General features: G+C 46.1%; 1 protein-coding gene across 1 annotated transcript; it reads left to right on the top strand.

Annotated features, from left to right (window-relative positions):
• Nucleotides 1-656: 656 nt before the first annotated feature.
• Nucleotides 657-5,031, top strand: Ceacam15 (carcinoembryonic antigen-related cell adhesion molecule 15). The gene is made up of 3 exons (NM_175315.1): nt 657-814; nt 2,833-3,192; nt 4,159-5,031. Exons 1-3 carry the CDS (start codon nt 754-756, stop codon nt 4,440-4,442), a joined length of 705 nt encoding a protein of 234 aa, NP_780524.1. The 5' UTR covers nt 657-753; the 3' UTR covers nt 4,443-5,031.
• Nucleotides 5,032-15,934: the final 10,903 nt, after the last annotated feature.

Raw genomic sequence — 15,934 nt, 5'->3', positions numbered from 1 at the left:
TGCTGGGTCATTTTCATCTCTGGCAGCGAGAACATTGGGGTTGGGAATAAGAGAGGTGGTCTATGGGCCAGCTAGCCAGGGCTCACTTCCTGACCAAGGGGTCCTGTTCATGGGCAAAAACTGCAGAAAAGGGCAGGCACTCCAGGACATCAGAGAGAGAGAGAGAGAGAGAGGGAGAGAGAGAGAGAGAGAGAGAGAGAGAGAGAGAGTGTGCACGCACATTCGCGCACAGTGGTTGAACTTCAAAACTGGAACCTCAGGATAATCAGAATGATGAGTTAGAATGGGTTCTGGAAACAGCAGAAGGATAGGTGAAAACCAGTCAGTCACGACTTATTTTTATATCTATATGAATTTAATCATCATTTATAAAGTAAGAAATCTGAACATATTAAACAAATAAATCTGAGCTGGGCATAGTGGAGTCTGCCTTTAATACCAGCACTCAGGAGACAAAGGCAAGCAGAGTTCTGTGAGTTTGAGGTCTGGGCTACACTAAGTTCTAGGACAGCCTGGGCTACACAATGAGACCCTTTTTCAAACAAAGGAGTAAATCTTAAAGAATGGGTTTTGAGACAGGTGGGGAGAGGAGGAAGGAAGAAGGGAGAGTCCCCACCAAGAAGAGTTGACACAGATCATGGCCTTGGGCAGATTCCCTGCACACAGCCCATGTGACTCTGGGAGATGCCCCTGGGGTAAGGACAGGAGAAATAAGAGGGAAGGATCCACAGGGCAGACACCAGAACGGCACACATGGGAGCAGAGACCATGGAGTCCCCTTCTTTGTTTCTCTGCAAAGGGCTCCTGCTCACAGGTGAGGCCAGCCCTGGAGTGGTGTGGGGAGGATGCTCTGACAGGAAGGGACCCTGGGAGGACCCTCTGCTTCAGGCTGAGAGGGGAGGACACGGAGGGACCCAGGCTGCTCAGGTGGATGCTCTCAGGGAGCAAGGAGTGCTCAGAGGGGAGGAAAAGACAGATCCCTCTTTATTTAAAGTTACCAGTGCCAATAGGACACATGGCTGTGCCCTGACTGTTGCAGTCCTCACAGGAGTGGCCATCATAATGGGGGTTTGCTCCCCACCAGAGATTTCCCAGGGCACAGCACACAGAGGACCACAAATGCCCTGGGTCAGATCCAGGCTCCAGTGTTTGTGCCCATCAGGGGCTCTGGAATGGGGGTCAGGGCCTTAATGCTGAGCTCTGAGGTGTGCTTGGGAGGGAGTGCAGGGGACAGGGCTGTGCTGGGACTTTTGACACAGAAAAGACAGGCAATGGGGGTGGAGAGAGGGTGGAGAAGGGCCTGGGACTCTACAGAGCACATGGCAGTCTCCTCCCTCTGAGGAGGAAGAGCTGGCAGCAGGGCACAGAGGAAATGTTGGGACAAAAGAGGAGGTGGCCCTGGAGAGATTCTCTTGATGGGAAGAGAGAAGTGAGCTGCAATCCAGGACTCAGACAAGGCTCTCTTTGAGGCTGCGGGATTTATGCAGTGTGAGAAAGGATGGGTGTGTGTGGTTGGGAAGGGGAAAGCAGGAAAGCGGGATTGATTCTCACTGTGGGGAAGTGAGGAATCCGCGGGGAAGCTGCGGAGGAAGGGTGCCTTAGTGCCTTCAGTGGGTGAGCAGGGGGTGCCTTAACCTGTGAAGATGGAGGTTGCATGTTCCTAGGTGCCTGGCACTCTCAGGAATCAGGACACCTAGGAAGGACAGTGTCTTAGGAACTGGGACAGGCTGTTCCTCTCTTCATACAGCTTCAGGGAGCCCAGAAGGGCAACTGTGGGAGATAGGAGTTAGCTACCTGCTGACAACTACACACACACACACAAACACACTCTGGGGAGGATGTGGACATTCATTGTGTGACTCATTGAGACTCATTCTGTGTCTCCTGACAGCAACATTGTACAGCAAAGAAAAACCTTATACCTTGTTTTAAGACAAAAGCTAAAACCAGAGAGAACTCCTGCTACGTTGAAAAGCCCCACATGTAAAGAATGCTTTCTCTTAAGAGGCTATACTCACAAGGACCCTGGGTAGCTGCCCTGGCCTGTGCTTATGCCTACATGAAAGTGTTTTTATCCCCCCAAGTTTTACGAACTGCAGCCAGGAGTCCTGATTCAGCTTGAGTCTGGAAAGCTCAGGGTCCAGAATTTTGGAACTTGGCTGCTCCCAGTGGATCTGATCCTGAAGTATTATTAGACTTTGTGACATTCCTCCCTCCTGCTCTTGAGCTTATTTTCACTCTCTTTCAAGAACACATATCAACCTCAACACTGTCATTAGCTCTGAGTTTGCTGTAAATAGTTCCACAGACAGCCATATCTCGGGACATGCTCACTCCTTCATTCCTTTACTGGTATCTGAGCCTGTCCCCAGTACTGGGCCTCCTGGGAAGAGCAGCCCAACTCCTGGCCTCACAAAGTCCTGCTTCTATAGGACTGGAAATAGCAAGGGCTCCTCTAGAAGGTGCAGCCAGGGGTTGACTGCAAATACAGGGAATCAAATAACAACACTAGATAGTGGTAATCCAGGGCCTCTAGAGAACATGGCCAGGGAAAGCATCACTAACCCCAAATGTATTCTTGACTGTGAGCAGAGATGTGAGCGCAGTGAGAGGGGAGCCATGCAGACATGGGAGGAGAGAGTTCCAAGCAGAGGGCACAGCTTCAGGGGCATCGAGGGAACAGGCTTCATGTTGTTTTCTGCACCGAGTGTGCGGGCACACCTGCGCCCAGACACCTAGTCTGAATGTTGTTCTCCATTATAAGGCTATTTAGACTCACCTGCTCAGGACAGGGTAGGCCCAATGCCGACGGTGATTCTTTCTCTCTTTCAGCCTCACTTTTAATCTGCTGGAACTGGTCCACTGCAGCACTGCTGACCTCTAAAGAAATGCGCTTCTCAGCTGCTGAAGGGGCAAAGGTTCTTCTCTCTGTTCCTGACCAGGAGGAGAACCTCCTCTCCTTTTCCTGGTACAAAGGGAAGGATGTAAATGAAAATTTTACAATTGCACATTATAAAAAGTCCAGCGATTCGCTTCAACTTGGAAAGAAAGTCAGCGGCAGGGAAGAAATCTATAAGGATGGCTCCATGATGCTCCGGGCCATCACCCTGGAAGACACGGGATTCTACACGTTACAAACCTTTAAAGCACACGGCCAACAGGAAGTAACACATGTCCATCTCCAAGTATACAGTAAGTGACTCTCTGAGGCCTGAGGGTGCCTGGAGGGAATCATCCCACTTAACACACAGGAATGACAGTGCTGTGTCCCCTCATTGGGGTTTGGTCATTTAGTGCAAGGCACACATGAGGTAGTTAAATTACAATATTCAAACTCCATCACCAAATGCATCATACAGAGTGCTGGGCGTGCAGTGGGTAACTCAGCTAAGGACATTAGACTCAGTCAAGACCCGCAGAGCTCTCACTATGAACATGGCCCTGGAGTAGACCCTGAGGGATGACGACATGAGAAAAACATGGGATTCTCACACAGATGTGAGCATCAGGAAGCCCCGGCTCCAGACCTTGCCCCCAGCTGACTCTACTCCTGGGGACCCTGGGGACCCTGGGGAACCTCCTCTTCAGGGCTGGAACAGGCCTTTCTGTTAGAGAAGAGATGGAACAAAACTTTATTGTCTTGTGTAAGCAGCCAGCCCACTGCCATGACAGCCACATGTAAGCTGGCTCTCCTGGGCATCTCCTTCTGCTGAGCCTGAGCATGGACAGAAGAGCTGGACGGTGCCCAGACCATTAGCCAGATGTTCTCATGGCTTTGCAGGCAATCATGGGAGCAGCTTATCATCACGGGTCCAGCCCAGGGAAATCTCATAGAGAGGCAAAGGGTAGTAGACCTCCCTGATTTGGACAGCTCCTTGTTCCAAGGTCAGGTTCTTGTTCTTATTCAAGGTTAACTCACAGACATGGCAATGGTCATTCACCATGCGTCCTATTATAGGGAAACTGAGACCCAGGGAACACAGCAGCTGAATTAGGATTGCACAGGTCATGGGTGGCCATCGCATGCACAAGACACCAACTGTACCCTCAGCTTCAAATCCCCATGAAAAGGCCTTATTAGGTGCCTTGGAACAGGGAGGGGCTGGTGGAAATCTCTGGAGATGAATCTCTCATTTGCTCTCTCCTGTTCACACACAGAGATCGTGACAAAGCCCTACCTCCAGCTCAACCACACTAGGCTGAAAAGGAAGAGTGCCTCAATTCTCACCTGCGTGTCGCCTGACACCGGAGTGGACATCAACTGGTTCTTCAATTACAAGCCCCTGAATGCCACTGAGAGGATCACGCTGTCACCTGAAAAGCGAGAGCTCACCATATCTCCTGTCTGGAGGGCAGATGTTGGGATCTATCTGTGCGAAGTCTCTAATTCCTTTAGTTCCAAGAAGTCTTATCCACTGCTCATGGCATTGGCTTATGGCTAATGTCTCCTCCTCTCTTCCTATACCCAGAGCTTTGCGGTTTTTATGTCACTAGTGTGCACAGTTTATGAAAGTTGTAAGGAGAAAACTATCAGTGCAGACAAGAGAGACAGTCAGCATGGTGACATACACCTGCAATCCCCAAATAAAACACGGGGCGGGAGGAAAACGAGTACAAGGCCAGTCCAGTTACACAGTATGACAGTGACTTTAAAACAAGACCTCAATATAGGAACAGAATTGCAAAGGAGGGCCCAGGCTCTGAATCACAAGTGGACCCGCCCTCAGGATCCAGAGGGAACTGCTCGGATGCCTTACGCTCACCAAAAGCCGCAGATGCTCACAGTCCCCTGTTAAAAAACGCTGCTGTGCTCGCCTAGAGCTAGTCACATCTTCCCACAGCTCAAATCCTTCCTGGTGCCTAAGCCCTGGGCTGCCTAGACCCTATCTATCTGCTTGAAGTTGGAAAAATGGCAGGGTATCAGACTGGATATGTTTTGCTGTAGATGTATGGTTTGGGACAGTTTTCATCTGTATATTTTTTTGATGCTCAGATGTAAAAATCCATGGACATAAAGGCCCCATGTATTGAGTTTCTTGTCCTGAGTCTGGCATTTTTTCCCGTGCGACCTTGCACAAGATCCTGTTTCGTCTGAACAATTTCCAGTGTGCTGAAAAGCACACATAAGATTTTAGCCATTTGACAACCACAGCTGAATGGCATGAAGCTCAATCATACTGTTGTGTGACCGTCACCATGGTCCATTCCTAAGCCCGATTTAAACCTTTCCATTCACAACAGCAACTAACATTCTGCCTCTTTCCCTATACATGGAACAAAACCAATTGTTTTGTTTATGGTTACTATCAGCACAGAAAAACCCAACTCATTAGAGTCCGCTCATTTGCTGGGGGTGGAGGTGGGGTGGCAGTGGCGGTGCCGAGTTTGACCATCAGTCCTGAAAACATGTTTAGCATTCTTTACAAACAAGTTCATGCCATCTGCAGACACTATTTTTTTGGTCTTGACATTGTACTCTTAAATCTATGATACATACACACACAGAATACATTTTATTAACCATGGAATTCTTGTAATTCTGAAGCATGTGTAACAGTATCTCCAATTTCATTTCTGATTCTAGTAATTTTAATCCACTATATTGTAGAGTTAATTTAGCTAAAAGAAAATAAGAACTCTTTACCAAAAACCATCTTCCTAAGGCCAGTCCTCCTGCCTCTATTGCAGACTTGGGCACTCTTTCTTTTTTTTTTAACTTTATGTGCATTGGTGTTTTGCCTGCATGTATGTCTGTGTGAGGGTGTTGGATCCCCTAGATCTAGGTTAAAGACAGTTGTAAACTGCCTTATGAGTGCTGGAAATGGAGCCAGGGTCCTCTGGTAGAGCAGCCAATGCTCTTAACCACTGAGCCATCTCTTCAACCCGACTTGGGCACTCTTACTGTGCCAGACTTTGCTTGTCTTCTGAATGACCTAGACGGTTGCTGTCACCTCTATGTCCCTCCTTAACACTGGAGCACACCCAGGCAAAGCACATCTAGTCAAACAGGGAACACCCGGTGAACTGGGCTAATCAGACACGGCTTCATCCTGGGCCTGCTCTGACACTAACACAGTGGGTCTGCACCATACACTCAAAAGGAAGCTAATTTGAGACCTTATCATGGGCTATAGCCCCACTGTCCCACCCCCTCTACCTGCTACATCCTTCAGCTAGAAGTCACAAAGCCCTAATCAGCTGTCTCTCCAGCCCATCAAAGTCATGGCTTAAATACAAATTCTAATTCTTCCGGTGGGTCCTGAGAATCTTACCTCTCTCTCTCCAAGTTGCCATGGTCACCAATGAGGGGCACTGATATCCTGAGGCTCCCCATGTGCTGGACTGAAAGGGTATGGCATCCTTTCTGCAGTTAGTGATGAGCCTGCGTATCTTGAGCTTAACCATGAAGAAAAATCAGTCCAAATTTAGAGGTATTTATAAAAGAAACCACCAGCTATCTGAAGCAGGTAGCTACAGTGGTATCATCATCAGACCAACACTCGGAGGTGGAGGTGGGAAGATGTGGAGTTCAGACTCAGCCTAGGCTGTGTAGGAGGGACTTCAGGCTCTTTTGAATTGAGACTCCAGCTTCTTTTGAGGCAAGAACCAGTGAAAACCAGAGCAGAACAAAAACAAAGGCCAAATGTGGTAGACTATGAGTTTAACCCCACGAGGCAGATGCAGGTGGACATCTGTGAGTTTAAGGCCAGCTAGATCCAAATACTAAGTTCCAGATGAGTTAGGGCTAAATAGTGGGACTCTGTCTCATCAAAACAACGATATTAAAAACAAATTAATAAATAAAGCCAGACAGTGGTGGTGTACACCTTTAATCCCAGCACTGGGGAGGCAGAGGCAGGTAGATCTTTGAGCCTGGTCTATAGAGTGAGTTCTGGGACAGTCAGGGCTACACAGATAGGGCTACCCTGTCTCAAAAAAATAAAAATAAAAAAATTCAGAAAACAAAAAAGAAAAAAGAAAAAGAAAGAGAGAAGAAGGAAAAGAAAGAAAAACAAACAAAAGAAAAAAGGGAACATCAACACACACACACATGCATGTGTGCGCGCATACAAACACAGAGAGTTCAAAACACATAATCTCTGCCACAAACTAACCAGAAAAGTAAAAATAAAAACAAAAAAATAAACAAACAAACAAAACAGAAGGAAAAGAAACTAAAACTGAACAAACCACCCAATATTAGATGGACTAATATCAAGCCAGCCAGAGCTACAGAGTGAGTGCCAGGCCAGCCTGCCCTTTGACCTCAGATGCCTGAGGTAAAGACCCAAGTCAGAGAGGGGCTCTACAGTGATGTCTTCTACTGTGTTCCCTGCCCCAAGCCACTCACTGTCCTTGAAGCTTGCCTGGCTCAGCACTGTCCTCTGTCAGCGTCTGACTGACAGCTTCTAGAGAGCAGGGACCCAGCATTGGGTGGAAAATGTCCATCAGCTGTAAGAGCAGAGCAGACAGCAGCTCAGATGCCATCCCTCACCTGCTCCAGTCTCCTCCAGCAGGGCCTCCATCTGCACCTGTGCCCCCGGGGTTCCTCTTCCTGTTGGTTAAGGGAGAGAGGCCTCATCTGGGTCCCATTCAGAGGTACAGGCCATGATGCTGGGGAGGAGCTTGAAGCAGCCGCCCACATCACATCCCCAGTCCGCACAGCGCTCTGTGGGCTTGCTCCACTGCACAATCCAGGAAGACCTGGCCAGGGGATGGTCCCACCCACACTGAAGGTGGGTCTTGTCACATGTACTGAGCGACCAAGATAATATCTCCAGACATTCTCTGAGGCTACCCCCACTCAGGGGAGCCCTCCCAGGGCTGACACTGGATGACAGACACAGGGGCTAGACAGTAAGTGTTTCCATAAGTCTGTGCCTGTGGCCTGTCACCTAGAAGACAGTTTCCAGCTGACAACACTGAGCATGACAGTTACCTTGCAGTAGCACCTGAGAGGTCTGGAAGTTTCCTTCCAGAAAAATTCAACTAGAATGTGGCACCATCAATTCTTTGAGCAAATGTCTCAATGGTGCTAAGGTGTAGCCATATTTTATGTTTTCTACTGGATTTCTCAGTCCCCACCTCAGGTCTTCAGAGCTGGGGATGAAACACAAGGGTTTGCCCCATGTGGCGACACAACATGAATAATGCCAGTACTCAGGAGGGAGAGCAGGCAGATTTCTGCCAATCCAAGGTCTCCCTTGACTACAGAACATTCCAGGCCAGCCAGGGCTACACACAGAAAACAAGGAAAAGGAAGGGGAAGAAAAAACAGCAGAGAATTCAAGGTGGGACTCTCAGGAGCAGCCTGGAAAAGAGATGGAAGAGGAGGAGAGAGACAAAACGCAGCTAGGCATGGAGGTCAGCAAGCAGCCAAAGGGCAGACGGCCAGGCTCGTCAGGATTGAGGCGAAAGAGCTTCAGAGAAAGGACAAGAGGCCAAGAGACACCCAGCTGCTCTCTGGAATCTGAGAGGAGGAAAAGGAGCTAAAAGCAAGGAGAAGGAAGAAGTCATACATTTCTTTTTTTTTTTTTTTCCATTTTTTATTAGGTATTTAGCTCATTTACATTTCCAATGCTATACCAAAAGTCCCCCTTACCCACCCACCCCCACTCCCCTACCCACCCACTCCCCCCCTTTGGCCCTGGCGTTCCCCTGTACCGGGGCACACAAAGTCTGCGTGTCCAATGGGCCTCTCTTTCCAGTGATGGCCGACTAGGCCATCTTTTGATACATATGCAGCTAGAGTCAAGAGCTCAGGGGTACTGGTTAGTTCATAATGTTGTTCCACCTATAGGGTTGAAGATCCCTTTAGCTCCTTGGGTACTTTCTCTAGCTCCTCCATTGGGAGCCCTGTGATCCATCCATTAGCTGACTGTGAGCATCCACTTCTGTGTTTGCTAGGCCCCGGCATAGTCTCACAAGAGACAGCTACATCTGGGTCCTTTCGATAAAATCTTGCTAGTATATGCAATGGTGTCAGCGTTTGGATGCTGATTATGGGGTGGATCCCTGGATATGGCAGTCTCTACATGGTCCATCCTTTCATCTCAGCTCCAAACTTTGTTTCTGTAACTCCTTCCATGGGTGTTTTGTTCCCACTTCTAAGGAGGGGCATAGTGTCCACACTTCAGTCTTCATTTTTCTTGAGTTTCATGTGTTTAGGAAATTGTATCTTATATCGTGGGTATCCTAGGTTTTGGGCTAGTATCCACTTATCAGTGAGTACATATTGTGTGAGTTCCTTTGTGATTGTGTTACCTCACTCAGGATGATGCTCTCCAGGTCCATCCATTTGGCTAGGAATTTCATAAATTCATTCTTTTTAATAGCTGAGTAGTACTCCATTGTGTAGATGTACCACATTTTCTGTATCCATTCCTCTGTTGAGGGGCATCTGGGTTCTTTCCAGTTTCTGGCTATTATAAATAAGGCTGCTATGAACATAGTGGAGCATGTGTCCTTCTTACCAGTTGGGGCTTCTTCTGGATATATGCCCAGGAGAGGTATTGCTGGATCCTCCGGTAGTACTATGTCCAATTTTCTGAGGAACCGCCAGACTGATTTCCAGAGTGGTTGTACAAGCCTGCAATCCCACCAACAATGGAGGAGTGTTCCTCTTTCTCCACATCCTCGCCAGCATCTGCTGTCACCTGAATTTTTGATCTTAGCCATTCTCACTGGTGTGAGGTGGAATCTCAGGGTTGTTTTGATTTGCATTTCCCTGATGATTAAGGATGTTGAACATTTTTTCAGGTGCTTCTCTGCCATTCGGTATTCCTCAGGTGAGAATTCTTTGTTCAGTTCTGAGCCCCATTTTTTAAGGGGGTTATTTGATTTTCTGAGGTCCACCTTCTTGAGTTCTTTATATATGTTGGATATTAGTCCCCTATCTGATTTAGGATAGGTAAAGATCCTTTCCCAGTCTGTTGGTGGTCTTTTTGTCTTATAGACAGTGTCTTTTGCCTTGCAGAAACTTTGGAGTTTCATTAGGTCCCATTTGTCAATTCTCGATCTTACAGCACAAGCCATTGCTGTTCTGTTCAGGAATTTTTCCCCTGTGCCCATATCTTCAAGGCTTTTCCCCACTTTCTCCTCTATAAGTTTCAGTGTCTCTGGTTTTATGTGAAGTTCCTTGATCCACTTAGATTTGACCTTAGTACAAGGCGATAAGTATGGATCGATTCGCATTCTTCTACATGATAACAACCAGTTGTGCCAGCACCAATTGTTGAAAATGCTGTCTTTCTTCCACTGGATGGTTTTGGCTCCCTTGTCGAAGATCAAGTGACCATAGGTGTGTGGGTTCATTTCTGGGTCTTCAATTCTATTCCATTGGTCCACTTGTCTGTCTCTATACCAGTACCATGCAGTTTTTATCACAATTGCTCTGTAGTAAAGCTTTAGGTCAGGCATGGTGATTCCACCAGAGGTTCTTTTATCCTTGAGAAGAGTTTTTGCTATCCTCGGTTTTTTGTTATTCCAGATGAATTTGCAAATTGCTCCTTCTAATTCGTTGAAGAATTGAGTTGGAATTTTAATGGGGATTGCATTGAATCTGTAGATTGCTTTTGGCAAGATAGCCATTTTTACAATGTTGGTCCTGCCAATCCATGAGCATGGGAGATCTTTCCATCTTCTGAGATCTTCTTTAATTTCTTTCTTCAGGGACTTGAAGTTTTTATCATACAGATCTTTCACTTCCTTCGTTAGAGTCACGCCGAGATATTTTATATTATTTGTGGCTATTGAGAAGGGTGTTGTTTCCCTAATTTCTTTCTCAGCCTGTTTATTCTTTGTGTAGAGAAAGGCCATTGACTTGTTTGAGTTAATTTTATATCCAGCTACTTCACCGAAGCTGTTTATCAGGTTTAGGAGTTCTCTGTTGGAATTTTTAGGGTCACTTATATATACTATCATATCATCTGCAAAAAGTGATATTTTGACTTCCTCTTTTCCAATTTGTATCCCCTTGATCTCCTTTTGTTGTCGAATTGCTCTGGCTAATACTTCAAGTACTATGTTGAAAAGGTAGGGAGAAAGTGGGCAGCCTTGTCTAGTCCCTGATTTTAGTGGGATTGCTTCCAGCTTCTCTCCATTTACTTTGATGTTGGCTACTGGTTTGCTGTAGATTGCTTTTATCATGTTTAGGTATTGGCCTTGAATTCCTGATCTTTCCAGAACTTTTATCATGAATGGGTGTTGGATCTTGTCAAATGCTTTTTCTGCATCTAACGAGATGATCATGTGGTTTTTGTCTTTGAGTTTGTTTATATAATGGATTACATTGATGGATTTTCGTATATTAAACCATCCCTGCATCCCTGGAATAAAACCTACTTGGTCAGGATGGATGATTGCTTTAATGTGTTCTTGGATTCGGTTAGCGAGAATTTTATTAAGGATTTTTGCATCGATGTTCATAAGAGAAATTGGTCTGAAGTTCTCTATCTTTGTTGGATCTTTCTGTGGTTTAGGTATCAGAGTAATAGTGGCTTCATAAAATGAGTTGGGTAGAATACCTTCTACTTCTATCTTGTGAAAAAGTTTGTGCAGAACTGGAGTTAGATCTTCTTTGAAGGTCTGATAGAACTCTGCACTAAACCCGTCTGGTCCTGGGCTTTTTTTGGCTGGGAGACTATTAATAACTGCTTCTATTTCTTTAGGGGATATGGGACTGTTTAGAAGGTCAACTTGATCCTGATTCAACTTTGGTACCTGGTATCTGTCCAGAAATTTGTCCATTTCGTCCAGGTTTTCCAGTTTTGTTGAGTATAGCCTTTTGTAGAAGGATCTGATGGTGTTTTGGATTTCTTCAGGATCTGTTGTTATGTCTCCCTTTTCATTTCTGATTTTGTTAATTAGGATTTTGTCCCTGTGCCCTTTAGTGAGTCTAGCTAAGGGTTTATCTATCTTGTTGATTTTCTCAAAGAACCAACTCCTCGTTTGGTTAATTCTTTGAATAGTTCTTCTTGTTTCCACTTGGTTGATTTCACCCCTGAGTTTGATTATTTCCTGCCGTCTACTCCTCTTGGGTGAATTTGCTTCCTTTTTTTCTAGAGCTTTTAGATGTGTTGTCAAGCTGCTAGTATGTGCTCTCTCCCGTTTTTTCTTGAAGGCACTCATAGCTATGAGTTTCCCTCTTAGAAATGCTTTCATTGTGTCCCAAAGGTTTGGGTACGTTGTGGCTTCATTTTCATTAAACTCTAAAAAGTCTTTAATTTCTTTCTTTATCCCTTCCTTGACCAAGGTATCATTGAGAAGAGTGTTGTTCAGTTTCCATGTGAATGTTGGCTTTCTGTTATTTATTTTGTTATTGAAGATCAGCCTTAGTGCATGGTGATCTGATAGGATACATGGGGCAATTTCAATATTTTTGAATCTGTTGAGGCCTGATTTGTGACCTATTATGTGGTCAATTTTGGAGAAGGTACCATGAGGTGCTGAGAAGAAGGTATATCCTTTTGTTTTAGGGTAAAATGTTCTGTAGATATCTGTCAGATCCATTTGTTTCATCACTTCTGTTAGTTTCAGTGTGTCCCTGTTTAGTTTCTGTTTCCATGATCTGTCCATTGGTGAAAGTGGTGTGTTGAAGTCTCCCACTATTATTGTGTGAGGCGCAATGTGTGCTTTGAGCTTTACTAAAGTTTCTTTAGTGAATGTGGCTGCTCTTGTATTTGGAGCATAGATATTCAGAATTGAGAGTTCCTCTTGGAGGATTTTACCTTTGATGAGAATGAAGTGTCCCTCCTTGTCTTTTTTGATGACTTTGGGTTGGAAGTCAATCTTATCAGATATTAGGATGGCTACTCCTGCTTGTTTCTTCATACCATTTGCTTGGAAAATTGTTTTCCAGCCTTTCATTCTGAGGTAGTGTCTATCTTTTTCTCTGAGATGAGTTTCCTGTAAGCAGCAAAATGTTGGGTCTTGTTTGTGTAGCCAGTTTGTTAGTCTATGTCTTTTTATTGGCGAGTTGAGACCATTGATGTTAAGAGATATTAAGGAAAAGTAATTGTTGCTTCCTGTTATTTTAGTTGTTAAAGGTGGCATTCTGTTCTTGTGGCTGTCTTCTTTTAGGTTTGTTGAGGGATTACCTTCTTGTTTTTTCTAGGGCGTTGTTCCCGTTCTTGTATTGGTTTTTTTCTGTTATTATCCTTTGAAGGGCTGGATTCGTGGAGAGATAATGCGTGAATTTGGTTTTGTCGTGGAATACTTTGGTTTCTCCCTCTATGATAATTGAGAGTTTGGCTGGGTATAGTAGCCTGGGCTGCAGTTTGTGTTCTCTTAGTGTCTGTATAACATCTGTCCAGGCTCTTCTGGCTTTCATAGTCTCTGGTGAAAAATCTGGTGTAATTCTGATAGGCTTGCCTTTATATGTTACTTGACCTTTTTCCCTTACTGCTTTTAGTATTCTATCTTTATTTAGTGCATTTGATGTTCTGATTATTATGTGTCGGGAGGAATTTCTTTTCTGGTCCAGTCTATTTGGAGTTCTGTAGGCTTCTTGTATGTTCATATGCATCTCATTCTTTAGATTTGGGAAGTTTTCTTCAATAATTTTGTTGAAGATGTTTGCTGGACCTTTGAGTTGAAAATCTTCATTCTCATCCACTCCTATTATCCGTAGGTTTGGTCTTCTCATTGTGTCCTGGATTTCCTGGATATTTTGAGTTAGGATCTTTTTGCATTTTCCATTTTCTTTGATTGTTGTGCCGATGTTCTCTATGGAATCTTCTGCACCTGAGATTCTCTCTTCCATCTCTTGTATTCTGTTGCTGATGCTCAAATCTATGGTTCCAGATTTCTTTCCTAGGGTTTCTATCTCTAGTGTTGCCTCGCTTTGAGTTTTCTTTATTGTGTCTACTTCCCTTTTTAGGTCTAGTATGGTTTTGTTCATTTCCATCACCTGTTTGTATGTTTTTTCCTCTTTTTCTGTAAGGACTTCTACCTGTTTGATTGTGTTTTCCTGTTTTTCTTTAAGGACTTGTAACTCTTTAGCAGTGTTCTCCTGTATTTCTTTAAGTGATTTATTAAAGTCCTTCTTGATGTCCTCTACCATCATCATGAGATATGCTTTTAAATCTAGGTCTAGGTTCTCAGGTGTGTTGGGGTTCCCTGGACTGGGCGAAGTGGGTGTGCTGGGTTCTGGTGATGGTGAGTGGTCTTGGTTCCTGTTAGTCAGATTCCTCCGTTTACCTTTCGCCATCTGGTAATCTCTGGAGTTAGTAGTTATAGTTGACTCTGTTTAGAGATTGTTCTTCTGGTGATTCTGTTACCGTCTATCAGCAGACCTGGGAGACAGATTCTCTCCTCTGAGTTTCAGTGCTCAGAGCACTCTCTGCTGGCAAGCTCTCTTACAGGGAAGGTGCGCAGATATCTTGTATTTGGACCTCCTCCTGGCCGAAGAAGAAGGCCCAAAACAGGACCTTTCTCAGACACTGTGTTGCTTTGGCAGTTCCCAGGTGGTACAGACTCTCACCTGTTCAGACTAATTTCCTAAGTTCGGCGGGTCCAGGACCAAGATGGCGACCGCTGCTGCTGTGGCTTAGGCCGCCTCCCCAGCCGGGTGGGCACCTGTCCTCTGGTCCGGAAGGTGGCCGGCTGTCCCCGGCCCACACAGGGTGCTGCCTCAGCGCCTCTGTGCTTCCGCCTGTTCCAGAAGCTGTCAGGTTCTCTGGCGCACCCTCTCACCTGTTCAGACTAATTTCCTAAGTTCGGCGGGTCCCGGACCAAGATGGCGACCGCTGCTGCTGTGGCTTAGGTCGCCTCCCCAGCCGGGCGGGCACCTGTCCTCTGGTCCGGAAGGTGGCCGGCTGTCCCCGGCCCACACAGGGTGCTGCCTCAGCGCCTCTGTGCTTCCGCCTGTTCCAGAAGCTGTCAGGTTCTCTGGCGCACCCTCTCACCTGTTCAGACTAATTTCCTAAGTTCGGCGGGTCCCGGACCAAGATGGCGACCGCTGCTGCTGTGGCTTAGGTCGCCTCCCCAGCCCGAAGTCATACATTTCTGAGTGATATAAACAAGTGTCCAGGCTGGCCCGGACACTTGTCCTGAGACAGGACCCTTGCATGCAGCTGTGCCCGAAGCCATCAGCTCTGGCCTCAGAAGAGTCCAGAGTTCAGAATCTCTCACCAGTTAGTGACAAGCAGTGCTGGTTTCTCCATCCGCTCTGACTCCTTCCTCCAGCTTTCCCTTCCAGTCACCTGCCACAATCCACAGAGGCTCTGAATCCGCCAGGAGCTACCTGATTCTGACCCAGCCATTTTTGCCAACTCCACCTCTCACCTCAACTTACCCCTGATGTCAAGGCTGAACCTTGACATTTCTGGCTCCTGAACAAGTCCATCCTTGACACGGCCACCTTGGGAGCATGTGCCAGCACACAGCAGCTGGGCTTTAGATACAGATAGAGATTATTCCAGAACACAGTCTTCCCAGAGACTGAAGGAACTGATTAAGCAACTTTCTTTGCTATGGCATTGAGGAATGGACACCAAATTTGATCTCAGTGTCGTTTTGCCTAGATTCCCCCCATCCTCAGCCAAGTGTCAGCAAATACCCATAGTATTGTTATTAGCTCAAGGCCAGCCTGGGTTACATGTCAGACCAGGCTACACGGAGACCTTGTCTCAACAAAGACACAAGCCAGTCAGCAGAGTCAAACAACACAAATACCCTTCTCCCCAGAGACTTTTCCATGAGAAAACAGCTAGTGAAAATGTCAACTCTTGTCTCATTACAGAGGTGTCAGAGGGGTCCTGGGCTGGAGACAAGAGTGACCACTGCATGGAAATGTGACTGAGGCTTGTGAATTCTAGCAGGGGGAGGGGTTGGGTGTTGGCAGAGATGGCCTGGGTTTTTGTTTGTTTGGTTGGTTGTTTGGTTTTAGTTTTGGTTTTGGTTTTGCTGTCCTGGAACTCACTCTGTAGACCAG

This window comes from Mus musculus, chromosome 7, assembly GCF_000001635.26.
Source record: "Mus musculus strain C57BL/6J chromosome 7, GRCm38.p6 C57BL/6J".
In the NCBI taxonomy this organism is placed as follows: Eukaryota; Metazoa; Chordata; class Mammalia; order Rodentia; family Muridae; genus Mus; species Mus musculus.
The sequence above is the reverse complement of the archived record's forward strand: the minus strand, read 5'-3'. Positions and strand labels throughout refer to the sequence as shown.